Source organism: Xenopus laevis, chromosome 8S (assembly GCF_017654675.1).
Source record: "Xenopus laevis strain J_2021 chromosome 8S, Xenopus_laevis_v10.1, whole genome shotgun sequence".
NCBI classification, from domain to species: Eukaryota; Metazoa; Chordata; class Amphibia; order Anura; family Pipidae; genus Xenopus; species Xenopus laevis.
The window spans coordinates 92,011,623-92,038,796 of NC_054386.1; the positions used below are offsets into that span (position 1 = coordinate 92,011,623).

At 40.9% G+C, this 27,174-nt stretch overlaps 1 protein-coding gene across 1 annotated transcript; it reads right to left on the bottom strand.

Moving 5' to 3' along the window:
• Positions 1-6,279: 6,279 nt before the first annotated feature.
• Positions 6,280-25,411, bottom strand: cyp2c8.2.L (cytochrome P450, family 2, subfamily C, polypeptide 8, gene 2 L homeolog). Its single transcript, NM_001092644.1, is given in 9 exon segments — positions 6,280-8,195; positions 11,533-11,674; positions 15,006-15,193; positions 15,285-15,426; positions 17,632-17,808; positions 19,057-19,217; positions 20,683-20,832; positions 23,468-23,630; positions 25,204-25,411. Coding segments are annotated over 9 exon segments (1,488 nt in total). The 5' UTR covers positions 25,369-25,411; the 3' UTR covers positions 6,280-7,995.
• Between the last annotated feature and the right edge of the window lie 1,763 nt (positions 25,412-27,174).

Below are 27,174 nucleotides of genomic sequence, written 5' to 3' on the forward strand. Positions count from 1 at the left end.
CAATGTAAAAAGACAGTTGATAGAATAAATAAACCAAAAATAGAATCTTTATTGGCAAAACATTTTTTTGAACATGGACATCATTTATCACTACTGAGATGGCAGGTTTTGGAGAAAGTGATTTTGAAACCAGGCATGGATAAAAAGAAAAATCTATCACAACGAGAATGCTATTGGATCTGGTTGATGCAGTCGCGATACCCCGAAAGGGTTAAATGAAGATTTCAATATGGCTTGTTTTCTTTAAACATGTACAAGTTACTAAACCTTGTTGTTTTCCTTTTAGATAAACAGTTTTGCCGGATTGGCTTCAGGGACAGTTTTCCTCTCTCCCACATAGGGAAAGCTAGTTAACGTGTTTCCTCCTGATGTTTAATTGAAATTGATACATTGTTACACGCTAGACTGCTGTATCTTGTCTATAGACTAACGGGATACTTTGTCTTCTTTTTCCTGGATGTTTTTAATTTTTGGACTATTTATGGATCTTATGAATAACAAAGGTTATGAATTTTTACCATTATGGACTATTTTTCTAATGGATTTTTTATGGACACTTTGATCATTTGGACACTTTAACTCCTTCACATATTATTATTTGGTGCTTACGGGTAATTTTCACAGCTAAGGACCAAACCTCTTCCAATGAAGATGAATATTAAATGTTGTTTGTGAATCTACAATCTCTTGTAACTTATACGAGCAAAGATATAAAATACATCAAATTTGCACCACCTGCCAATTTTTAACCCTAACCAACTCGGCGAGTTACACAGGCCTGAAAAACATGACTCCCCAAAAATCTGTATAGACCCAATGAAGAAAAAGGAGCTCACAAAGGACTAAACCATAGAGACTCTGACCGAGTAGAAAAAGTGGTCCATGGGCACCTGCCCTTACCCTCAGCATAGGGAGTGGTAAACTGTCATCTGCAATAGCATGGGCGATGGAGCACTCCAAAAAATTCCACGAAGCGTCACAGAAATATAAAAGTAAAATTCTTTATTCAAAGATACATTAAAAAATCATGATCTCCTTCCACCCCATGCTTGCTTCCTCAAGCTGGCCAAGTTGCAGCTGTTCACACTAGAGATGGGGCAATTAAGGGGTGATATGATAACTATGTGTAAATATATAAGGGGATCATATTAAATCTCTCTAATGCTTATTTACCATGTAAAGCTGCTATGGTGATGTGGCAGGAGAACTGTTAAAGGAGTTCTTGGTTAGCAACTTCTATGCCCACGGAGAACATTTTATTATTCATATGCTCTATGCTAGTACCACTCGTCTGTATTTAATCTTGTGCATGTTCAAGGGTATGTAATATCACTTTGTGAATATGTGGTTGAGATTTTATGTTATTTGTACTATAGGGGATGGGTGTGTGGGTTATCCACCAGTATGGTGGCCACCTGGCCGGTAAAAATGATGGTTGCTCCCAATGTTATTAATAGGGAAAAAAGATAAATACAGTATATAGGAAGGCCAGTATTTTTTTCCAAAAAAAAAATGAAAATGTTGGCTAAAATCGATTGATGGCCCAAGGGCCAAACTATTGGATTACAATTGCGGGAACAGCAGCCGCTGAAGCGAAGACCACATCTGCTTGCCACAAAATCAAACCTGCCTGATCAACATCTGCCCAATTTTCAGCCAGATATCAGTTGGGTGGCCCCATCAGAAGGCCCCATACCTGGGTGGCAGCTTAAATCTGAGCATGTATGTATTTATGATGCTATAAAAAAAAGTAGTGTTTTACTTTTTGTGGCCCTTGTTGAGTCTTTGAGTGCCCATGTACCCATTTTTTTGCTGTTGATCTCTTCCATGCACCCAACTTTAATTTTGAGCCCTTACTACCAATCTCATCTAGGCTGCAACCAGATTAACCTCTCCAGACCCACTTCTCTCCTTTTCTGGTATGTAGACACTACCCTTACTACATCAGGTACAGGCCTGTGCTAGGCTGCTGCTTTGCCATATTGGACACTGTCAACAACCCCCAGTAGACACCTCCTCAATGGACCATGTCTGCACCATTTGGTCTGTGTCCCACCAGGATGCATTGCTTATGCTAAGCTAGTCTTTGTTGCCGCTTCCTTCCACACAATGTTAATGTTGCAAATTCTTAGTCTTACCTCTAGTCTAGCAAAATTTGCATTCCTGTCAACGAGCTCTGACATTTGCTTATGAAACCAGCTATGTACTGAGAAGGTGCTCTTAGTGGATGACGTTTTCAGTTTGAACAGGCTATGATCCAACAGGATCCAAGTATCGGCTATGGACCAGATCAAAAGTCATTATACAAGTACGGCCAGGATGTTCTCAAATGTACCAGATGATGTAAATGATTAATTGGCGCAGATTATTTTTTAGCAAGCTCAACCTAAGCTTTTTTTTACTATTTTACTGTGGTTTATGCTTTATTGTTGATTTGGATGCACACATTACATTTAATGGTACACTTGGTTATAAGGCAAAAAGTAACCGTTAAAAAAAAACCCAGACACAGTCAGTTATTCCTGCATTTTTTATATTGTTTGTTTTGGTGCACACATCATTTGCAATAGTACACTTGGTCTGAACTGATCCATTAACATAACCCAGACGAACCCATGTATTTGTTTAAACTGCTCATACAAGTGAATAAGTAACTCCTTTCTGAACACTTAGGGTAAGGCCAGACGAGGAGATTTTGTCGCCTGGCGACTTATCGCCACGTCTTTTGCGCGACTATCTCCCCGAACTGCCTCAGCGTTTTTTCGCCATAGGCTACAGCGCAAAATCGCCTGCGCTAATGCACACGCGCCGATGCGTTTTCAATAGTCGCCAGAAGTTGCCTCACCCTAGTTTGAATGACTACACTAGATAAGGAAAACCCTACCAAAATGTGATTAATCATAAAATTAAAGGTACCTCTTTTATAGAACTGTGAGGGTAATGTCACGAGTCTGCACCACTGCAGAGCGAATGTCAACAAGAAAACGCAAAACTGAGCATTTACTTGCTGATAACCCTCTGTGTGCCTGCATATAGGCCAGTGCTGTGCCTGTCAGTGCAAAGACATGGCAAATCGCTCGTCTATAGAGGAAAAATGCAGGTGGAGAGAAACTAAGGTTCAACCTTGTGTGTCATTAAAGGGATACTGTCATGGGAAAAAATATTTTTTCAAAACGCATCAGTTAATAGTGCTGCTCCAGCAGAATTCTGCACTGAATTTAGTTTCTCAGAAAGTGCAAACCGATTTTTTATATTTAATTTTGAAATCTGACATAGGATTAGACATATTGTCAGTTTCCCAGCTGCCCCCAGTCATGTGACTTGTGCTCTGATAAACTTCAGTCACTCTTTACTGCTGTACTGCAAGTTGCAGTGATATCATCCCCTCCCTTTCTCCCCCCATCAGCCTAACAACAGAACAATGGGAAGGTAACCAGATAACAGCTCCCTAACACAAGATAACAGCTGCCTGTTAGATCTAGGAATAGCACTCAATAGTAAAATCCAGGTCCCACTGAGACACATTCAGTTACATTGAGTAGGAGAAACAACAGCCTGCCAGAAAGCAGTTCCATCCTAAAGTGCTGCCTCTTTCTGAAAGCACATGACCAGGCAAAATGACCTGAGATGCACCTACACACCAATATTACCAGTAAAAAAAATACACTTGCACCAATTATGCTCTGGCACTGTTGTGGGGCCTCAGTATATGATCCCCTTAGTCTATTAAATAGGTGGTGGTCACCCTGGAAATAATGATTAGGAATAGTTCTGATCCAAGCACAGAAGAATGTTCCAGAGCCTAATGTTCTCTCAATCTGCCACTACCTGAGTGACAAAAAAAGTCAAGGATAAGTTAAGGCTAAGGGGCAAGGAGACATGAATTGGTGACGGGTGCAAGATAGTGTCATGGGTTGGGAAACTGGTCTTGTTCTTGTCTTGTGGCAGATGTATAACTTATTAAAGGAACAGTAACAGCAAAAATATAAGGAATATAAAAGAATGACAATATAATGTAGTGTTGCTCTGCACTTGTAAAACTGGTGGGTTTGCTTCAGAAACGTAATTATAGTTGATATAAAAAAGCTGCTGTGTAGCCATGGGGGCAGCCATCCAAGCACAGGATACACAGTAGATAGCAGATAAGTTCTGAAGAATCCCATTGTATACTTCAGAGCTCATCTGTTACGTGCTGCGTATCCTGTACCTTTTCTCCTTTTTCAGCTTTGAATGGCTGCCCCCATGGCTATCCAGCAACCTTTTAATATAAACGATTGTAGAGTTTCTGAAGCAAACACACCAGCTCTACCAGTGCAGTACAACAGTACTTTATATTTGTATTACTTTAAAAGATTTTAAATTTTTGGTGTCACTGTTCTTTTAAACACAAGGTTCTGTGGTTCACAGGCAATGACTATTACCATATGTGTATGGCAGTACTCCAGTTAGGATCCAGTAAGATTTTCCTTACTGAGGTCAACATACCTCCCAACTGTCCCATTTTTAGAGGGACAGTCCCTCTTTTGACAGCTCAACCCGCAGTCCCTTGTTTGTACTGAAAAGTCCCATTTTTCTCTGCACTGAACAGCCAGAAAAATAAACAAAGTTTCTAACTTAATTGGCTTTTGGCAGAGAGCCCAGAACAGCCACAGCTGCAGGTAAGATACTTTTTTAACAATTTTGAGATAAACAAATAAGTAATTGTAACAATATAAGATAACAGGTCCCTTGGGAAAAGTTAGACTCACAGCTTAAAGGTCAATTCACCTTCATTAGCATAACTTTAATAACTAAAAAAAAACACAGAAATATGTTTAACTTTCATAATCTGCCACATTTTGTAAAATGAACATGGTAAGTAGGGTGTGTGGCCACAATAAATACATTTTTGCTGCACTACAGGCGCCAACTTTTTTGTCCCTCCAAAATGTTGGGAGGTATGGTGTTGGTTCCCTGCAGCAGAAGTAGTAAGGGTTTGACAGTGATGAAGCGTAAGTTAAATAGGGTTTGGACACTGGCAATTGTAAACCGGCATGATTTCAATATAAAGGCAGGGTCAGACTGGCCCTGGAAAAACCCCGGTGGGCCCTGCCGGCCCAGACCTGCTCCCCCAATCGCAGGGTGCTGGCATTCGTGTGTGGGATCCTGCATTCATGCATACGTACGTAAGTTTGCTAGTCAAGAGGGGGCCCTGGGGACTGCTAAGAAAGCCCTTCATGTCGCAGCATCGGTGGGCCCCCAGTCTCCAGTCCGACCCTGCCCTGTCCTAAAATGACTCAAGGAACACAGTGGAAATGCTGACACGAAGGTGTGTAAAAATATAATAGTAAATATTGCAGCAGTAACACACGTGTGAATAAAGGTTATAAAAGGGAATATAGCAGTAGCTGTTACACAAGGGTGCATAAAGACTACAATAGGGAATACAGTAACATAAGTGTGTGTAGCTATAACAGAGAATATAACAGCAGCACTGACACCAGTGTAGGAAATATAAAAGCAGCAGAGGTGCAGGTGTGCTTTGCAATAGATGACTGTGTAGCAGAGGTTATGATAATAGTGTATGGCAATATATTTGGAGAGCTCCCATAACCCACCTTTTTTTACTTTAGCAGAGATATTTTGCAGTTTAGCATTTATGCTGCAGGCCAAACTTTAATGCAGTTGTAGCGCCCCCACACCCGTCCATTAAAATGGTGGTCTTATGCCTTTAAAAATGGGTGTTGGTTAAAAGCCCCATGGATTAAAGGAGAAGGAAAGGTTAAAACTAAGTAAGCCTTATCAGAAAGGTTCACCTAAATATACCAGTAAACCCTCAAAGTAATGCTGCTCTGAGTCCTCTGTGTACACATGGACTTCTGTATTAGACTTCCTGTTTTCAGCTTAAACCTCCTTGCCCCGGGCGTGAGCATGCTCAGTTTGCTTCACTTCCCCCTCCTCCCTTCTCTGCTGTAATCTGAGCACAGAGCTATAAGTGAGCAGGGAGAGACTCAGGCAGGAAGTGATGTCACAACAAGCTCATATGGCAGCTGCTATCCTAAACAAACTGAGACAGCTTCTAGAGCTTTTTACTCGGGTATGGTAAAACATTCTACAGAATAAATATAGCTTTCTAGCTTGCACTATTGCAGCTAATTTATTGGCCTCTGTAGCTTTCCTTCTCCTTTAAGTCTTTGGAACCAATGCTGTGGTCTTGGCAATCTCTCTCCTTTAAAAGCTAATGACAGGGAAGGGCTAAGCCCTCTGATTGAAACCAATACCCAGGTCAGGAGACACTTATCCCAATAAATGTTTTATTACTTACTGTTTTATCATTACAGAGATGGCCATACACTTGCGGATTTAAACTGTTTATTCAACCTCTTCGGACCTTTAGTGCTTTGTTTTCACACAGCTGCGAAGTAAATGCTACCTGCTGATTGCTGTTAGTTACTAGATCAGTAGCAGATGTCACTGGTTACAAGCCAGTCATTTGATTCCAGTATAACATGAGCTGTGTTTTGATTCCTTTTCCCTGTGTTGAATACCGTATCTCAAAATAGGACTAAAATTATTTTATTTGGCAGAAATACAATTCTTGAAATGGCTTCTGGAATAAAGATGAACAAATATTAAACATATGACACTAGGAGTATTCTTTTTAGGTTAGACTACTGGTTTCAGTTATTTCTACATTTTCTTACTATAACCAGATAAATTCCTGAAAAAAGCAAAGCAGGGTCCTAAAACTATCAATATTGACCTATTTGTTAAGGGAAATCCAGAAATTATGCTGATGAAATCATACAGAGAGGTTGTGTCTACAACCCAGACACTCAATCCTATTTAATACTAGTTCCACCTGCCCAAAATTGTGCAGCATTCTGCTTCATTTGTAGAACCTGAAGTAATAACCTTATGGATGCAAGTTAGAGCCTGGGTCACAGATAACTCTTTACCTTTGTGCCAATGTCCCCTGAGTGGACAATATTTAACTCATGCCAAATCCGCTGGGGTTTGTGGAGCCCGCAGGGTCCTGGTCTGCAGGGCCCAAGAGGGATGGGGCCCATCAGGTTTTTTCCAGTATCCAGCTGGCCCAGTCCATCCATGGTTTTCAAGAGTGTCTTTCTGCCTTTTATAAGCTTCAATTGGCATTAATTGCATGAGTTAAATATTGTCCACTCAGGGGACATGGCACAAAAAAAATATATGTTTCACAATGTAAATGGAATACAAATTAGCTGAATAAAACAATTAACGTTATAGATAATTAAGTATGTCCTACAAAAATGTATCTAGCCTAGTTGACAAGAAAAAAAAATTGTCTTTGGAATATTCAATAAATGGGAATGACAGACCAGAATCTTGTGAAAGAAAATGGACATTTGACTCCAGGTGTGATATTAACTGTAGAGCTGCCAGCAGTTGTTGCTTCTTCAAGGAAAACAAAACAAGTCTTCTCTGATCAGAATATTGGGGTAAATCTATTTGGTCTTACACTTGGCAGTAAAACATATCAATACTTTCAAGTTACAAATGATCTCATAAAGAAGCAAAGGTGAACAGCTCAGTAGCTCTCTTTTTTGCAGGGCTTTCAAACAGACACAGCAAATTGGTAAGGGGGTGGATGGGAAACCACAACCACCTGTGAGGGTCAGGGCACATGCTCAGAAATGGGGAGATTAGTCGTCCGGCGACAAATGTCCTCTTCTTCTGGGCGACTAATCTTCCCGAACTGCCTCCTGCCAGCTTGAATGTAAGTTTCCAGAGTGCTTTGATTTCAGAAGTCGCCAGAAATTGCCTCATGAAGAAACTTCCAAAGGAGATTTGTCGCCAGGCAACTAATCTCCCGAATCTGAGCGTGTCTCTGCTTTTCAGTGTTCCAAGTCTTCTTAACTTAACGTGAGCTCTAATTATGCTAACATATGAAATAAATCAGTTTCTGTTAATCTTCATGATGGCAAATTCTATTAGATTCAGTTTAATTTGAGATCCGTCATTAGCAGAATTATTGTATTAGTTCTTCAGAGTACAGGTCCTAGGAATGGCTCTCAATTTATAGACAAGCCCTTTTTTCCGGAAGGCCCTTCTCAGTGTCCTTAAGTCAAATGTATCAGTCTGATTTGCAGATGTGAATGTGAATTTCTGGAGCAGTCCAGTGAAGAAGAGGAAGATTTCCATACGAGCCAGTCCTTCTCCCAGACACACTCTCTTTCCTGTAAGACAAGTAGATTGTAGTGCAACCATATAAATGTTATAGTATTGGTAATGCCAGTATTTTGCCAAATTTTAAGCAAACAGGGGGTCATTTATACCAACCACAAACTTGCCTCTTTGTCTGAGTTTAGTCCTCATACAAGTCCTTGTAACCCCTTTCTGACTTATCGTTCATTGGCACCAGCCTACAGGTTTGTGTCCGTAAAACACTTAAAATGTTCCTTGCAAGTCATGCCTCGTCTAGCACATCCATTAGAGCTAGGGAGATGCTATACTGTATAAGTGCAATATAAAGTAATACAAAATTCTGTGTATATATTCCTGTGGTGCTCAATCTGGAAACCTTGCTGCAAACCTTGGTTCCAATCATCCATAGAATGTAGAAAATCAGATGGCACACACTCCAGCAATCGTCCTAATTATTTGCAGTTTATTGAGATCTCCACACAACGTTTTGGAAGTGCTCAAGTGCTCTATGTGCTCTATGCTCTGTTTATAAATTAAGCTGGGCATAGACGCAAAGATCTGATCGTTTGAATCCTCGAACGATCAGATTTCCCCATCTCCAAACCTGCCACTAACATTTCAGATCAAATAAAGAAGTTAAAGAATAGATCCACTGATGTTCTGCCCCTACAGCAATCGTATAAAAGTTATGTATGATCACAGGTTATGACAGTCTCCCACTCAAGATCGTCTGATCGGCAATACATGCAGAGATATAATCGGCAGCCGACAGAAACAGTTTAACCTGCCTGATCGACCAAACGGCCACTCTCCATGGGACGAAAAAATGTCTGGACTCTCCACACATGATCTGAAAATCTTACGAATCCAGGGTTCATACGATTGGATTTTTGCGTCTATGGCCACCTTAAGCCCCATTGTTTCAGTGATAAGAGTTTCACACTGCAGAAACTTTGTTTGTGCCAATTTTAGTAAAGGGATCCTGTCATCAGAAAACATGTTTTTTCCATAACGCACCAGTTAATAGTGCTGCTCCAGCAGAATTCTGCACTGCAATCCATTTCTCAAAAGAGCAAACAGATTTTTTTATATTCAATTTTGAAATCTGACATGGGGCTAGACATTTTGTTAATTTCCCAGCTGTCCCGGGTCATGTGACTTGTGTCTGCACTTTAGGAGAGAAATGCTTTCTGGCAGTCTGCTGTTTTTCCTTCTCAATGTAACTGAATGTGTCTCAGTGAGACATGGGTTTTTACTATTGAGTTTGTTATTAGATCTACCAGGCAGCTGTTATCTTGTGTTAGGGAGCTGCTATCTGGTTACCTTCCCATTGATCTTTTGTTTGGCTGCTGGGGGGGAAAGGGAGGGGGGTGATATCACTCCAACTTGCAGTACAGCAGTAAAGAGTGATTGAAGTTTATCAGAGCACAAGTCACATGACTTGGGGCAGCTGGGAAATTGACAATATGTCTAGCCCATGTCAGATTCCAAAATTGAATATAAAAAAATCTGTTTGCTCTTTTGAGAAATGGATTTTAGTGCAGAATTCTGCAGTAGCAGCACTTTTAACTGAGTTATTCTGGTACTAAAAACAGTTAGGGCTACATAAATGCCTCATCAAACAGCATAGGCCTCACCAGGGACCCTGGACCAGGGAACATGGACATCTGAGAAAGGTTTAAAGGAAAATATGGTCCCTTTGCTGTTTTCTGGAGAGCTCCAGAATGTTCAAAATTGAGAGCAAATCATTTATGCCAATTTTGTGTGAAAGCCAGAAATATATTCTTAAATCATTTAAGCTCTCCTGTCAGGAATAGGTAAGGGGCGCTAAAGCCGGGGGGAGGTGAGTCCTTCAGGCAGGAGCTGATACTGTGCTGACTGGAACAGAACTGACAGGCAAGAGCTGAACAAGGGTGAACAAGAACAAGACAAGGGCATGGATAGAGCAAAATAAGGAACTGCACAAACCTCTGAAATGCTCTACATAAATGTATGTCTATCCTGCCCAGCGAGACTGTGTACTTGATAGGGTTGTTCACTTCAATAACACACATTTAGATGCACCCAGTATAGTCTTATAGTCTTACAGTATGTATAGCACCATGGGTTCTGGTGGAATGTTATTTTGTTTCTACTATGTACTGTATTATTGTTTATGGCTGAAATGGCAATAAAATCTACTTGAACACTTGACCACTTGACTTGGGGATCGACTCCCAAAAAAATATGTTTGTGACCATTCTTACATAGCAATACTGATACATTCCTACGTATTTTATTAATGTGTACAGGGCTGCCATTAGAAATGACAGGGCCCCATACAGCAAAATTTTCTGGGCCCCTTCTGGTCCCCGCCCACCACAGGCCGGCCCCCAAGCCCCACCCAAGATCCCACCCACAACGCAGTAAGAAGTCCATACATACGTCAGCAGTGGTCAGGGTCCTCTATAAGTTAAAAAAAAAAACATTGGCGTCAGGGCCCCAACAAATCTTTTAAAAAAACATTAGCAATCAGGGTCCCCCATAAAAGTTTAAAGTTTAAAGAAAAAATATTGGTGGTCAGGGCCCCCCTACAATTAGAAAAAAATCATTGGTGGTCAGGACCCCCTATAAGTTAAAAAAAAACATTGGCGCCATGGAACCAGATAAAAGTTTTTTAAAAAACATTGGTGGTCAGGGGCCCCCCTTACAAGTTAAACAAAAATATTGGTGGTCAGGGCTCCCCCCTTACAAGTTTAACAAAAACATTGGTGGTCATGGGCCCCCATAGAAAATAAAAAAAACAATGGTGGCCAGGCTCCCCCTTACAAGTTAAAAAAACCATAGGGGGTCAAGGGCCCCATAGAAAAATGTTGGGGTTCTGTGGAACTTACCTTAGGTTCTTCTTCCTTGTCCTCGGGCGATGGCTGATTCTTCAGCTTTGTTCTACAGCATTTCTGCTACTTTCCGATTTGGGTCTTTCAGCCGCCGATTCGGGTCTTTCCGCCGCTGATTCGGGTCTTTCCACCGCATCTTCCTTTGTCGCTTCGGATCTTACGGGGGGGCCAGCTTTTCTGAGAGTGCAGCATGGTCGGGCCCCCCTTTCACCTTAGATTTTGCCGGGCCCCCCTGATGGCAGCCCTGTACGCGTGTGTTAGTATCACTTTGAGAAGAAACACCTGTGATTCTATGAGAATTCAAGGGATTCTCTACCCGTTGCCATTGCTGTACTGCCCTTGTTAGTAGTGTGAAACACTATAAGGTACCTTGAAACGCCCATAAAATCTCCATACTGCTTGGGCCATTGGTATTATTTAAAATAATTCGCTGGTATGCATTTACCGATCACTTGTCAAGACTCCTTACATGCCACATGGTTTCTAAAATTACCTGCTGAGAATGGCATGAATGCTGGGCACATATAAAACTCTCCATTCTGGTTTAGGAAGTGTTCAGGATTGAATTCCTCCGGTGTTTCCCAGTGTGCCGGGTCCCTTAGGGCTGAGCCAATTAATGGAATGACTGTGGTTCCCTGTTGCAAGATTTAAAAAGAAATATCAGATATACAGCAGACACACACGTTAAAGGAGGAGGTGAGAACCTTGCCTCAGGCGGCACTGAGCGGCCAGTAACAAGGGGCAGCAAAAAAAGCAGAATGGAAATTCGGTTCCACTAGTGCATTGTATAGTGCAGAGTGATATAGCATTTAGGTAATAGGGTTGCCAAGTCAGATAGAACTGTAAATATGTTTGTAAATATGCTGTATGTCAACTTCAAGAACATACTAGGAATGATTCTCTTTTAGACCTAGTAATATCTAATAATACCAAACTAATCAACAGCATTTGTTTGGGTGAACATTTAGGGAATAGTGATCATATCATGGTCTCCTTTGAGATTCTGTTGCAAAGACAACTCTATAAGGGAGTAAGTAAAACAAATTATTCCAGTATAAGGGCATCTCTGCAATATATTTAATGGGAAAGGCTTTAACGGGGTTAAACACTGAAGGGAAATGGAATGTCTATAAAATGAGGAACCAGCTAATGAATTCTTCCTTTTAAAAGACCCAATTCTAATAATATAAATATTGATAGATGGGTCACTCGGGAGGAAATTCAAAGAGAATAGAACATGCAAAGCTCAGTGACCAAATTGCAAATGTGGTGCCACTATTCAAAAAGAGATCCCATTCTCACCTGAAAACTATAGGCCTGTTAGTCTGGTAGGAAAGCTTTTGGAAGGGGGTAATAAGGAATAAGATGTTTGACTACATTGAAAATCACAATATTATTGAGTAAGGGTCTGGCCACACGAGCAGATTCGGGGAGATTAGTCGCCCCAGCGACAAATCTCCTCTTCTTCGGGGCGACAATCTCCCCAAACTGCCTTCCCCCTGCCCTCCGCTGGCTAAAATGAAAATCGACTGGGGGAAGGCACACGCTATGTTTTCTCAACTTCGGGAGACTTCGGAAAATGAACTTCCACGTGTGCCTTCCCCCAGGCGATTTTCATTTTAGCCGGCAGAGGGCAGGGGGAAGGCAGTTGTGGAGATTGTCCCCCCGAAGAAGAGGAGATTTGTCGCTGGGGTGACTAATCTCCCCGAATCTGCTCGTGTGGCCTGACCCTTAGTGCCAGCATGGTTTTATGCATAACAGATCTTGCCAAACTAATTTAATTGCTTTTTATTATGGGTGAGCAAGAACCTTGAGTCTGGGATGCCAGTGGATGTGATCTACTGATACAGTACCACACAGAAGGTGAATAATTAAATTAAGGAATATTGGCCTGGAACAAAATATTTGTACTTGGTTAGAGAACTGGCTGAAAGATTAGAAAGTGTGGTGGTTAATAAGAACATTTACCAAGTGGACCAGTGTTTTTAGTGGAGTACCACAGGGGTCTGTACTTTGCTTTTTAACTTGTGTTTTGCTTATAAATGACCTGGAGGTGGGAATTGACACAGTACTGTTTCTATTTATGTTGATGATAATAAATCATGCAAAGCTGTAAGTTCTATGCAGGATGCTGCCGTAATTCCAATTTTTACATCAGAATTGTGGCTCTGCTCTCCACACTAGTGATGTAGCCCTAGGCAAGTGCCGAGTCTGAGGGGGGCAGCAAGGACCATAGGAATGCAGCTGTTTGCACTTTAGCAACCCACTAAGGCAGTAGCTATAAAACATTTAGGGGCACACTTTTGGTCGAAAATTCACCACAATTACAATTTGCAGCGAATTCACCAGTTTACTAAGAGGCAAAGAAGACAATTTGCTAGCGAAAAAGCTCAGCGCTAGAGAACTCTCACGCCGTTTCGCCAGGCAAATTTTCGTTCAGGTGAAAGAAAGCAAATCTGCAAATGTATTAAGTGTACATTTTCCAATACGTTACCAAAAGTCTATTTCGCCTGGTTCTACGTGCCAAATTGTTAAGCTGAAGTGACATCCTCAACATTATTACTATGTCGGTGACATCAAATTCTATATTCAAAAAAGTAATTAAAAAAAAGAAAAAACTGGTGTTTTTTCATATTTTAATGTGGGATTATGTTAAAAAATTGTAACTGTTAAATGTATGTTATTTACACTGTTTTAACCATTTGAAGCTCATACCACATTTGTTTTAGGGTGGGCTCATGTCTAGGACATTAGAGGATCTATTAGGTCTTTATTTTGCTTCCTTGGACATTTGTAATAATAAGTGGCCACTTATCACCATCACTACTAAAGACATACATATGACCTTTATGTAGCTGCCATATTGAAATTGACGTAATCGTAAGTATGTTAACGAAGTTTCCATAGGAAGAAAGTAACGCTGGAAAAAAATCACTAAGAAACTTTCCCACTGACAAATTTGACAGATTTACATTTACAGACAAGAATTTTCACATTTTTGATGAATATCGAATTAACATCTGATGTAGTTTCGCAAAGTATGGCAAAGCTTTCTGACGTGAAAATTCAGGCCTAAGTCAATTTGCGCCTTAGTCTGGTGTGCCCGGGCAGACATGGAGTAGTGACATGTTGGGCTCTGCCTTAATGGTAAGATTTGGGGAGAATGCCTGTTTATTCTTCTAGATACACCCAGGCCCAGATTTATGGTGAGGCCACCAAGGCCCAGGCTTAGGGCAGCAGAATTTTTTGGGGCGACGTGGTGCCCAACCAGGAGACAGGAGATACAATCGTTTTTAAAATTTCCCGTGCACGGTGCACCAATCCCCATTGCTTCGGTCCCCATGATGAAAATTTGTGAGAATAAAAGGGAGGGGATGGGGGCAACGAATGGCAGTGGATCTAGGGTTGCCCGCTATGTAAATCAGGCCCTGCATAAACATAAACATTGAAAATCAGTTAGAGTGTGATTTGGAGTGAAAACTTGTTATTGGATCTGTGACTGTATGACTGATGCACCAATATTTTCTTATATTTGCTACCTTGTAATGATTAAAGGGTGGCCTGGCCCAAGTGGGTGCTACTTGGATTTTGTAAGTCATATGCATGGGGATAAAGTACTTTTAAATACTGGCAAAGAAAACAAATTTCATTATAACATTATTTTAGTACTTAATTGTTTTATTTTTCCCTAGGCACTACCTCTGATCATCATCATCATCATCATCATCATTTATTTATATAGCGCTGTCAAGATACGCAGTGCTTTACTGCAGTTATAGCAAACAGGGAATAAATGGTGGATAACAAACAAGGATTACAGAGTACAATAGGGTTAGAAGGACCTAGAGATTAGAGTTAACAAACTAAAAGGTTATATACTGTATATCTATATATATTCTTACTGTATCTCTCCACAAAACAGAAAACTAAACAGAAAACAGCAAACTTAAGGATAATATCTCTCACCTTGAGGAGTCTGAAACCTTTAAATACTGTGTCCTGTGTTACCATGTGTGGAAGGGCCAGTGGAGCAAGATCCAAGAACCTTTGAATCTCATGAATAACGGCATTAGTGTATGGCATCTGGGGTCTGTCTGCTATCCCAGGCAGTCGATCTGATCCAACTACTTGGTCTATCTCCTTCTGAACCCGTTCTGAGAAAACAACATTCTCCCATTAACTTCAGCATTTAGGTATGTGCCTCAGTTTTCTCATTAAACGAATGTTACCCTCAACAAACCTCACCTTGAATATGGGGGTATGTAATAATGGCCAACAAGCTGAACTGCATAGTATTTGCAGTGGTCTCTGTTCCGGCTAAAAATAACTCAAACACTGTGTTCACCAGATTTTCTTGGCTGAATTCACTTGAGTGCAGGTCCTTTTCCTACGGAAGAAAGCATTTATTTTATCACGTGCTGGATAAACTGAACAAGGAATTACTGTAGGATTACTATGATGGGCTCCTTTGCTAGGTGTAAACCCTAATACCAGTTGCACGCTGTCAGGCTGTTCAATTATTTAACCAGCATGTCACTTCTACAACATCATGCTAACAGTCTCTTATGAAAAAGTTCTACATCTACAAGATGCCGTTCAATCCTTGTATCTTGGGCTGAGTCCTCTACAAGGAAAGTGGCAATGCTCTTCAGGAGCAACATAGCCTGTACACCTGCCCCTGGCCTGCTTTTGATCTCTAACTAAATGTCTTGCAAGTTAAGGGCAGAATTGGTGACTCCTAACATTGTGCTGCAGGCCTGCCCTACAAGTATAAAAGACTGCAAATGTAGATAGTGCTGTATTCTATGGAAAGGCAAGGGTCTTTGGACTCCATTCTGAGATGCAAAATGTGCACCTAAGCTAAATAACCACAGGGCATGGTCCAAAGTGTTATGTGATAGTAGGTCAATATTGGAACTAGATTTATAGTAAGTGAGTGGAGTGCACATGAAGTGATTTTGCATAACTCATGACACCCAACACAGTTAAAGTACGTGTCCCAGAGTAGCTTGAGAAGATTACAGGACACAGGCCTTATGGTTATACATTAAAGGGGTACTGTCATGGGAAAAAACATTTTTTTTTTCAAAATGAATCAGTTAATAGTGCTGCTCCAGCAGAATTCTGCACTGAAATCCATTTCTCCAAAGAGCAAACAGATTTTTTTCATATTCAATTTTGAAATCTGACATGGGGCTAGACATATTGTCAATTTCCCAGCTGCCCCCAGTCATGTGACTTGTGCTCTGATAAACTTCAATCACTCTTTACTGCTGTACTGCAAGTTGGAGTGATATCACCCCCTCCCTTTCCCCCCCCCCCCCGCAGCCAAACAACAGAACAATGGGAAGGTAACCAGGTAACAGCTCCCTAACACAAGATAACAGCTGCCTGGTAGATCTAAGAACAACACTCAATAGTAAAAACCCATGTCCCACTGAGACACATTCAGTTACATTGAGAAAGAAAAAAACAGCAGCCTGCCAGAAAGCATTTCTCTCCTAAAGTGCAGGCACAAGTCACATGACCAGGGGCAGCTGGGAAATTGACAAAATGTCTAGCCCCATGTCAGATTTCAAAATTGAATATAAAAAAATCTGTTTGCTCTTTTGAGAAATTGATTTCAGTGCAGAATTCTGCTGGAGCAGCGCTATTAACTGATTCATTTTGAAAAATATATTCCCATGACAGTATCTCTTTAAGAATGAGACCAGTTTCTAGTATTTCCCCCCCCCAATAATTCCAAATGGAAAGTAGCTACCTTTATCTGCCCAGAACCACCCATGTTACCCAGACAAGTTCCTGATCTGCCCAAAACTCTATCATTTCCTGAACCATTTTGAATATCATTTTGAAACCTTGAAGATAGGGCAAGAGACTTGGGGCATCTGCCCTGGTCTAGAAGTAAAATGGCTCTGTGTAGCTCTGGATTGTTTTACTTCTAGACTGGATTTGAGGTTGCCTCTACCCTTGTGCATAGCATTGTAATTATCTTCTACAAGGGTGTGCGAGAGCCAGATCTCTATTGGGCATCTGCCTTGGTTTCATGTAGCAACAGTAGCAATTTTCAATTCCACATCAGGATTTTACATGTCTGTTTTAGCCAGCAATTTTACCTGCACCGATTTGGCTAAATGAAAGATGGAGCATTCTAAATAAGACTAGATAAAAAAAGAGACTCGTCTACAGTAGACTTGATTTTCATCTTTCCAGTGGTATAAAAAGTAGATTCATTCCATGTGATTCATATCAAGTTAAAATATAAATGTAAGAAGCATAAGGGCAGGGCCACACTAGGCGATAGCGCGGCGATTTGACTCGCGGCGACTTTTCGCCGCGACTTTTAATCCGCAATCGCTGGCGATTTCGAGCGACAATAGAAAAAAGATCACCGCGTGTGTTTTTACGCTGGCGATTTGTCGCGATTCCCCATAGACGGCAGCGCAAAAGTTTCGCCAGCGATTGCGGATTAAAAGTCGCGGCGAAAAGTCGCCGCGAGTCAAATCGCCGCGCTATCGCCTAGTGTGGCCTTAGCCTAAGAAGGGTAAATGTAAATGATTTGGAAGGCATTAACTCTATTTCATTGATTTACCTGATCAGCTTTGATGAGGAAGCAGTCAATATAATCCCGTGGGGAATTGGAATCCAGTGTGTCCCTGTGAAACTGAATCTGCTCTCTGATGAAAGATTTCACTATCTCACTGTCATGGAATATCTTTTGGTGTGGGCCCGGCAGGTGCCGCATGATCTTGAAGAAGGCAGCATATATCTGCATAAGGAATAATAAAGTATAATTTGCTGGGTAGAATGTGGCATTTCTTCAGAAAATGATGTGCTTTTTCAGAAACCATTGATTTCAAAGAGATTCGTATTGGGGTCAGTTTTTAAAAGGCATATTGAGTTGGAATTTTCATGAGTTTGGAGGTTTAATTGCCTCAATCAAAGAGCTAAGAAGTAAAAACCACTGACTATGACTTTAATGATTTAGAGACAATTGTTGTGGCTCATAGTGGTACAGTAACAATGGAAGTGTGAAGATTGAATGTATTAAGTTAGGAAAGGACCATGGGCAAGTTTAGTGCTGTTGGTGCTGTGGAGAGGAATGAGACATATACAGTCAGGCTACTAAGGTTCTCAGTGAGAGGCCATTTAACCCCCTCACCTCACCATCCTTTAAGTGACAGCCAATGTGATTAAAGAAAACTTATTTTGCCAAATAAATTATAGAATATACTGATAAAGTGTTTCTTTCAGTGCAAAACAATATTATTCAGAAGAAGGCACGTCAGTTCTACTTAGTCTAACAGCTGAGAATTGGGCTTTTATGGCAATATAAGGGGCCTAATTTATTGTTGTTTCAGACACCGGCTAGGGAAAGGGAACTGACCATATAATAAATTAGGCCCCTTATATTGCCAAAAAATACTATATTGCTTGGTAGTAATTATACTATTCATTACCCCTTTCTGCCTTTCTTTCTCTGCATATGTAATATTCCTGATACTATTGGGACAAGATTACTGAGCCAGTCTAGTCAATGCTGGTTACTGTATATTATGACCCAGATAAATGAAAAGCTACCTAGACTTCAACAGCAACAGATTAAGGCACCATTCTGATACCATGGGGCAGTGTACTGGGGATTGCTCTCCAATTATAAAAGTAAAGGAGCACTACAGAAAATGAGTCCAAAAGTCACATGTTATCCCAAGTATTGAAGGCAAAAAATAAACTACATGCTAACAATACTGTGCCACCAAAAAACCCACTTAGCCTCACCTCACACAACAACCCCCTACATGCATAAAGGCAACTCAGTCTGCACACAACCAACCTTGACTTTAATATACTTTCATTTTTTGGCATTACTGTTCCTTTAACCCAGTGGGTAGAGAGAGTGGGTGAGCCAATAACACCTGATTATGGTTAGAAATGAGACCAAACGATATAGTATACTGTAATTCCAAAAATATTAGATTTTAAATTCAGACGATAATTTATTCAAAAGGGCACTGACCACTCCTAATGGGGTTCTGATGAAGAGAAGGATGTTATTCAACACGTTGACCAGCTTAAGAAGTGTCTTATCTTCGTAGCCCCAGCTTCTTCCAAACACTGTTAAATTAATAATGTTGTTTACCGCTCGTCCAAGTAAATGGACAGGATTAAATGGCTTCCCTGAAAAAGAAGACCCAAGATCAGTAGCAAATAGGCAAGTGTTCAACCGTCAATATTTATCATAGCTGTATTCCTGTTTTAAAAGTACTTTTGGCCCTTTATTCATAACTGATAGGAACAAAATTATAAAGTGAGAACTCTGTCTGTCCTGTATTTACTGCTTTTGTTTGCATTCAGCATTGAAAGGGATTAATCACTTCCATTTAGTGCGGACATGATAAAGAGCCTCTTTTTGGTGCCCTATATGTGTATTGCCACATATTTGGGAGCAGACCTAGTAGGGATAATTTCTGAAAACAAGTGCAGTGTGTAAAGTGCAATTTCAGAAGCAATTTGTCCTGTTGTTTTTTTACCTACTATTCAGTATTTTTTTCTATAATTTTAGCATCATTGTGACTGCATGCCAAGTTGGCAAATCACAAGTTTGTTGTACTTTTGGTGCCCGGCTTTTCTTTTCTGCCAGAAATCGAATTTCAAAGTTTTTCAAAATCGAAAATTCGACCCTTGATAAATCTGCCCCTATGAGTTTCATTTGTCTTAAAGGAGAAAGAAAGGCTAAAATTAAGTAAGCTTTATCAGAAAGGTCTATATAAATACACCAGTAAACCCTCAAAGTAATGCTGCCCTGAGTCCTCTGTCAAAAGAAACACCACATTTCTTTCCTTCTATTGTGTACACATGGGCTTCTGTATCAGACTTCCTGTTTGCAGCTTAAACCTCCAGGGCTTAGGCTTGAGCATGCTCAGTTTGCTCCTCTCCCTCCTTCCCTCCCTGCTGTAATATGAGCCCAGATCTATGAGTGAGCAGGGAGAGACTCAGACAGGAAGTGATGTCACAGCAAACTAATATGGCAGCTGCTATTATAGACTAACGGAGAGAGATTCTCTAGCTGTTTACTCAGGTATGGTACAGCATTCAGCAGAATAAATATAGTGTTATAGCTTGTGGCTAATCTATTGGCAATAAAACCCTTTAGCTTTTCTTCTCCTTTAAAGAACTAGTGGCGCCCAAGTTATTGAAAGATATGTTGTGTGGAGGGATATAGGAGTTGGCGGGAGTGGAGAACAATTTTATCAGATCTAACATGTACCATCTTGGATAAATTGAATCTTAGGAAAACCCCCATGTGCCCCATACTCACCTCTTTTTCATAATACTACTACCAAATCCACATGTTGTTGCATCTGTCAATCACTCCATAATTCTTTCCTGACAGTAGTACTTCTAGCTGACCCCTTGCCCATCACCCTCCTGCTAACCTAGGGGGCAGAAAATCTAGTCTGATTCCAACAATGTGCTTCTCTAACAGTTTTGAGATTTGTTCTTTGCAAATTAAAATTCAACCTAAAAAAATCTGATTGGTTGCTATGGATAACTGAAGTACAATTGAGCATTCATTGTAGTAATTTAAACTAAATTAATTTCAGTGAAAGTCCATACCACTCAGTGTTCATCGGCTCAATACCTCCTGTGTCCTGTACAGCCTGAATAAGGTGCCGAGCCTCCTCTTGTATTCTCTCTTCCATGGACCGCTTCCCCATTCCAAAGTTTCTAAATACAGTGATTGAAAAGCGACGCAACTGCTGCCATCGTTCTCCATTTGTGTTAAGGACACCTTTAATAAAAAAAAATGAAAGGGAGAAATTGGATTATTCCTACAATTTGAAATAAAACAGGACCATGTTTTTGTGCCTTGCACCCTACCCAACTGAATTTGTGCCTCCAATGAGGGACACTCTCCAGAATTGGACATGTGAACTTAACTGTATTTTTGAGCAATCATCCTAATTTAACCCACCCGTACCATGTTATTTACGGTAACAGTCCCTTCGCCCACTGCCAGTAATTTGCAAGCAAATCCTAACTAACTAATGTCATTGAAAATCATAGAAGTGTCACCAGATATCAGAAACAGGGAGTGAAATTGTGAGTCTGGAACTGGGCAGAACAAGGTGGGGTCAGACTTGAAGCACAGAGTAGAAACCTGCGTGGGTCCATTTTTTGGAACCCGTACCCGAACCGTACCCACAACCTGCAATCCGCAACCCGGACCCGACACGACCCACAAGTACCTTAAGTACCCACGACCCGCTAACCATCAAGAATCAGGAAATGCTGTCATTGTAAACCGGAAGTGACATCATCAGAAGTAGGCGTGGTCAGAAAAAAAGGAGTAAAAGGAAGTGTTGTCATTATAAACCAGAAGTGACATCATCGGAAGTAGACGTGATCAGAAAAAAAGAGTAAAAATCGCTATTGAGAAGACCCACGGACCGACCCGCAAACCACAAACCTGCAGAACCGCCTACCCACGTCTATACCCGCACCCAGAACTTCTACCCGCAACCCGCAGGTACCCAACCCACTGCAGGACTCTAGCACAGAGGCACCTGGTTGGCATATCTGCAGGATTAAGGACAAAGAACTGCTCTTCTCTTTGTTTCTGGAATCTAAAATAGATGTATCAGCATTATCAACTCAAGAGTATCCAGAGCAGTGACTTGATGGATATGTGTCAAATAACAACAGTTACAGGACATGGTGCCAAACCTGGTGTCTGCACCTGATGTGTAGAAAGCTCTAAGAGAGCATAAAATAAAGTGAGAGTAATGGTTGGCATTAGGTATATCATAAATAAGCCCCTGTGCTTTGCCTGGTGCAAAACTTTTGTTGACTAGTTGTGTAACTGTGAATTTTTTGTATATTTCTCCTTTGTCTGTATTTTATTTGACCACAGGAATGTAATTCTCCAATCTTAAAGGCATTAAAAGGTATGGTTGGTTCACCAGAAATTGGGAAAGGATTAAGACGTTGAGAGACATTGTGAAGCAAAATAAAAACTGCAGGGAACTGATCCAGAATTGACTGAACTCAAATGTTAAACATAATGCAGAAGGTATTAATGCATGCCGCTCTTCTGAACTCAACATTCAAATTTCAGATGCAGATGCAGATTTCAGGGTGTTTTTAGTACAGATAAGACTGGTGCTTCACATAGACTTGGTGTAGACTTGAACATAGAAAACTTGCAATCAATGATATGTATCAGAACGTTATGCAAAAAGCTATAAAAGCGAGTAGAGCTTTAGCTTTCCCTTATTTTTACCAGTCCTTATTTAGTTATTTTGCTCAAGAAGGAGGGTGTATGGAGCTAAGCATGAATGGAAGAGTGTAAATTCATCCAGGTGTAGACATGCCCTGTTGATGGTGGTCACAAACATTAGTTTGAAGCCTATCTAGGAATGTTGTAGGATCACCAATGAAGAAAAGCACTCAATTGGTTAGATAAGAATCATGTGAAGCTCCCCTTGGAAGCCTTTGTACAAACCACAAGGTCAAGTCTGAGGGGGAAAGTTCTGTGTAACCTGTCCTCTGCCAGATTCAATGGGGATGGGGACAAATTAGAATGAGAGATACAGTAGAACCCTCATTTTTGTTTTTTTGGAGACCAGAAAGCTGGGAAAATGTAAAGTCAGGAACTTACGTCCTGGGAGAAAGCTGCACTCTCCTCTGCCGGAGCGAGGAGCTGAAATCAACATCAGGAGGTGTCAGTGAGAAGCAGTAAGGGCAGGACCTGATGCTGCTCCTGCCACTACCTAACTAGTGTGTCTGTGTAAGTTAGGAGGTGGATAGGGGGATGTGTGTGGAGTGTTTGATCCAAGGGGCATGTCGCAGGTCTCTGCAAATCTAAAAGTGGACAGAAGCATGTGGCACCACAAGTAAGTCACCAAACAGTGTGAAAATTACAAAAAATAGATGAAAGTGGCCTCTTTTAGCACTTTGCATACTGAGTGGTGAGCGAATCCATGCCTGGAGAATTTTTTCACCCATCAATTCTTACTTGCCCCTCCTGAAAAACTTACTGTGGACACCCATGTGTGGCAGTTTAGCTACTGGCTCATGATATAATTGTATTTTGCAGTATCAAGTCCTGAGTCAAATAAGTTTTATGGCATGTCTTTGTTCCCAGTAATCTAGTAATAAATGTTGATAGGAACTAAACAACGAGGACACAAATAGATGTTAAGATGGCCATATACTGTCATTGCAGCCTCACCAAATTAGTAGATTTGAGCCAGATTTGGCCAATTTAAGGTTGAATATTTGTCAGGCAGGTCCATCAGTGGCCCCCATACACAGATCAATAATCTGTCAACACTGGAGGGACCACATTGGCAGATGTTATCAGTCCTTGTATGGCCACATTTACTCTTGGCAAAACAATGATTAGAAAACTTAATTGCTCTTACCATATCCATTGGTTAACCTCCCAGACAGTGCAAAGATCCCACGGTCACCAAATTCCTGAGATTGGTTGATCAAAGCATCTTTCAGTGCCTCATACCCACAGAGTACCACCAGCGGTGTGGAACCTTGCCATATAGTGAACACTGGGCCGTACTTTTCATAAAACTGAGACAAGAGAGGAAATAAAAAAAGTGAGTTTCAGTTGTCAAGCCAGCAGCCACTCTGGAACAATATATTAGTTAACTAGCCGTTAGGCAGGTTTTATACAGACACAAAAGATTGAACTTGATGGACATGAAAACAGTCTGATCCTCGAGGTATGCTATAACTAGATATATAGATGGATATATAGATGGATGAATATGTATAGATGGATATGTAGAAGGATGAAATATATATATATATATATATATATATATATATATATATATATATATATATATATATATATATATATATATATATATGGATATATAGGGGCAAATTTACTAAGCAGCGAAAATTCGCCAGCGACGGCTTCACTGGCAGCGCAACACTTTGGCAGGTGAAAATTCGCTCACACAACGCTAATACACTAACATGTGAAGTTGCGTCCAGGGTGACGAACACTGGTGAAGTTGCGCTAGCGTTACTGCACCAATCGAAGCAAAGTTGCGCTAGCGTTGGCTAATTTGCATACGGCGGGAAGTTAAAGTTGAATGGACGTATATGTTGCAGCAAATACATTACACTACACAAGCCTGGGAAACCTTAATAAATAAAATAGAGTTGTTATATTGCCCTACACATGAGTCCAGTGTATAGTTTATGTTAGGAAATGTAGGGGGGAAGCCGGTTAGCGAAAAAATATTTACGCTCTTTTTCAGCCTATCACCCTGAAAATGGAAAAGACAATATAGTTTTTTTTTTTCAACTATTTTTTTTTTTATCTACTCTATTGCACTTTGCCTGGTCTGAGCTGGTGAAGGCAAGTCTGGTGCAAGAGGTAACGTTCAGTATAATCGGCATCTTTGTGAATTTTTCGGAGTAATGTCCATTCGCCAGAGCTGTTAGGGAGGTGTTAGGGAGTGAAGTACAGCTAGAGTCTATCTCCTTCGCTAGCGAAGTTACACCAGCGACCGTTAGTAAATCGGCGAATTTTCGCCAGCGTTAGTCACTTCGCCCTTTAGTAAATTTGCCCAATAGATGGATGAATATATAGCTAGATTTGGCTTTTTTTTAAGATTGAAACACAGGAAAAAAGCTTCAATTTTACCCAAAGGGCCAAAAACACACCAAGTGCATTAAGGGTGCAGGTAAAACCACCTTAAAAAAGAGAGGGTTCCAAAAATCCTCCATATCACCATGCCAAACGGCCCATAATGAAGTAGAGCCTTTGGACTCCCATTTGCTGAAGCTAGGGGGAATACCTTTTATTTGCAGCCAAAAGGTTTGCGTGGGGCAAGGAGTTCCCTTTATTTGCCTCCTATAATTAAAATGCATGATAATAAGAGCAGAGCAATAGCAGCGTGTGTAACAATATAATAGGGAATAGAGGGGCAGAAGAATATTTGTACAAAGTGAATAATGAAGATTATCATGTGGGAGCGCAGAATGAACAGTACTATAGATATGATTGGTGATCTAAATTCATTATTTTAATTATGTATCATTATTTAAGTGCACTTTATGGATAGTCAGGTAAGCACTACACCTCCAGTAGCAATTATGCCTTTTATATGCCCAAAAGTGAACTTACCTTGCGATAAGAGTCATAGAGCACAGTGGTCCCCTGTAGCACATTTCCCAGCAGCGGAAGAGGAAAGGGTCCCGGGGGCAGTTGAAGTCGTTTCTTGTGTATCTTCCATGTCAGGAGTGAAAGTAAGAAAATGGAAAGACAGAGGAACATGGTCATTGGCTCCATGTCTGGAAGTTATACTGAGCAGGCACAGAATGGGATCTATCAGTCCCCTAATACAGGCTGCTATGATTTCACCTGGGTATGAGCACCAGTAGCAGTCACTTCTTTATAAGCAATGTAGCATGTCAATCACAGCAGGGGGCGGGGCATCACAGAGGGATTTAGCAGAATACAGATAGGATAATAAGGGGTTTGTACTAGACTAGATCCACCCCTGTACATTCATTCTGTGACCTAACTACAAATAGTATTGACATTTGTACATCTATTAGTTACACATTATTCTTGAGGGAGCTCAAATTCCAGTCTTTGACTACTGGTCATCTTTTATTCCAAAGAATCCACAGTTAATCTACATCCAACACTTTATTGCATTTCTGTCTGTAGTTCTATACAAATATACACAGACCTATTTGTCTATTAAAACGGGGGCCACTTTGGTCCCTGGGCAGACTGCTATCCTGACCTCTGCAAATACTATACCTGTGCCCCAGACAGCTTGGGATATACCCAATGACTCATAATACATATGTAGTGATAGGCGAATTTGTTGCGAATTTCCTGGGAAATTTGCAAAATGGTGAAAATTTTGCGAATCGCGAATTTTGACGCTTGCGTCAATTTTGACACTGGCATTAAAGTCAATGAGTGTCCAAATTATGTTGCTGCGCGGCAGTTTTGACACAAGCGACTTTTCTGACGTGCGTCCAAATTTTTTTTACACAGATGGATTTTAGCAGTAGTTTCACGAATTTATTCACCTGCGGCGAAATGTGGAAATTCACCGCAAATTCATGCCTGGTGAATTTATTCGCCCATCACTAATAATACAGGTATGGGATCCATTATTCGGAAACCCGTTATCCAGAAGGTTCTGAATTACAGGAGGGTCATCTCTCATACACTCAAACATCTGCTATAGGTTACTAGACCTTTTTGGCTATAGACGAAACAGCTGATTAAGCACATCAATATTAGTGATTATCACTAGTGATAAGTAAAACCCAACCCGCACCCGACCCAGACTCGCCCTCCCACAACCTGCGCCTGCTCGCATCCGACTTCCAGGTTCCTTTTATAGACCTGCGCCGACCCGCCCTACCGATGATGTCACAAAAGGGGAGGGGCGAATAAGCATGCTGCTATAAAGTCGGAAGCAAGAAGCTGGAAACCAGCATTTGAAGGTGGCACAAAGAGGAGTGCGAGATTATATATTTATACATAGTTATCACATCACCCATTAAGCGCCTCTTCTCCAGTGTGAAAAACACCAATTTGGCCAGTCTTTCCTCATAGCTAAGATTTTCCATACCTTTTACCAGCTTAGTTGCCCTTCTCTGTACCCTCTCTAATACAATAATGTCCTGTTTGAGTGATGGAGACCAAAACTGTACGGCATATTCTAGATGGGGCCTTGTTCCCAAAGTCCCACCGGCAATTGCAGGGTCTGTTTCCTCTGTAGTTACACTCCTTCTTTACAGTAATATGATTGGGGAGTTTATAGCTCAGAAGTCAGGCCCCTACTAGCCATCTGGCTGTTCAGGCAAATGTCGGTGGGTTGGTCAATTTAGGGTTAAGTGGGCCAGAGAAGTGGAGCCGCTGATAAGGAGCCAAAGCCTAAAAGCCAAATGGGAGTTGAAGCTGCTGAGGAGAAAGAAGAAGCTGCTGTTACCTAGAAAGAAGAAGGCTGCTTGTTACATTTTAAGTATAAGTTTCCACTGAATACCAATGATCTTTTTTTTTTAATCCCTAGCAACAGTGTTGTTTTTAGCTTTTATAAGGGGAGAACCATGACCAGTTTTTTGTTTT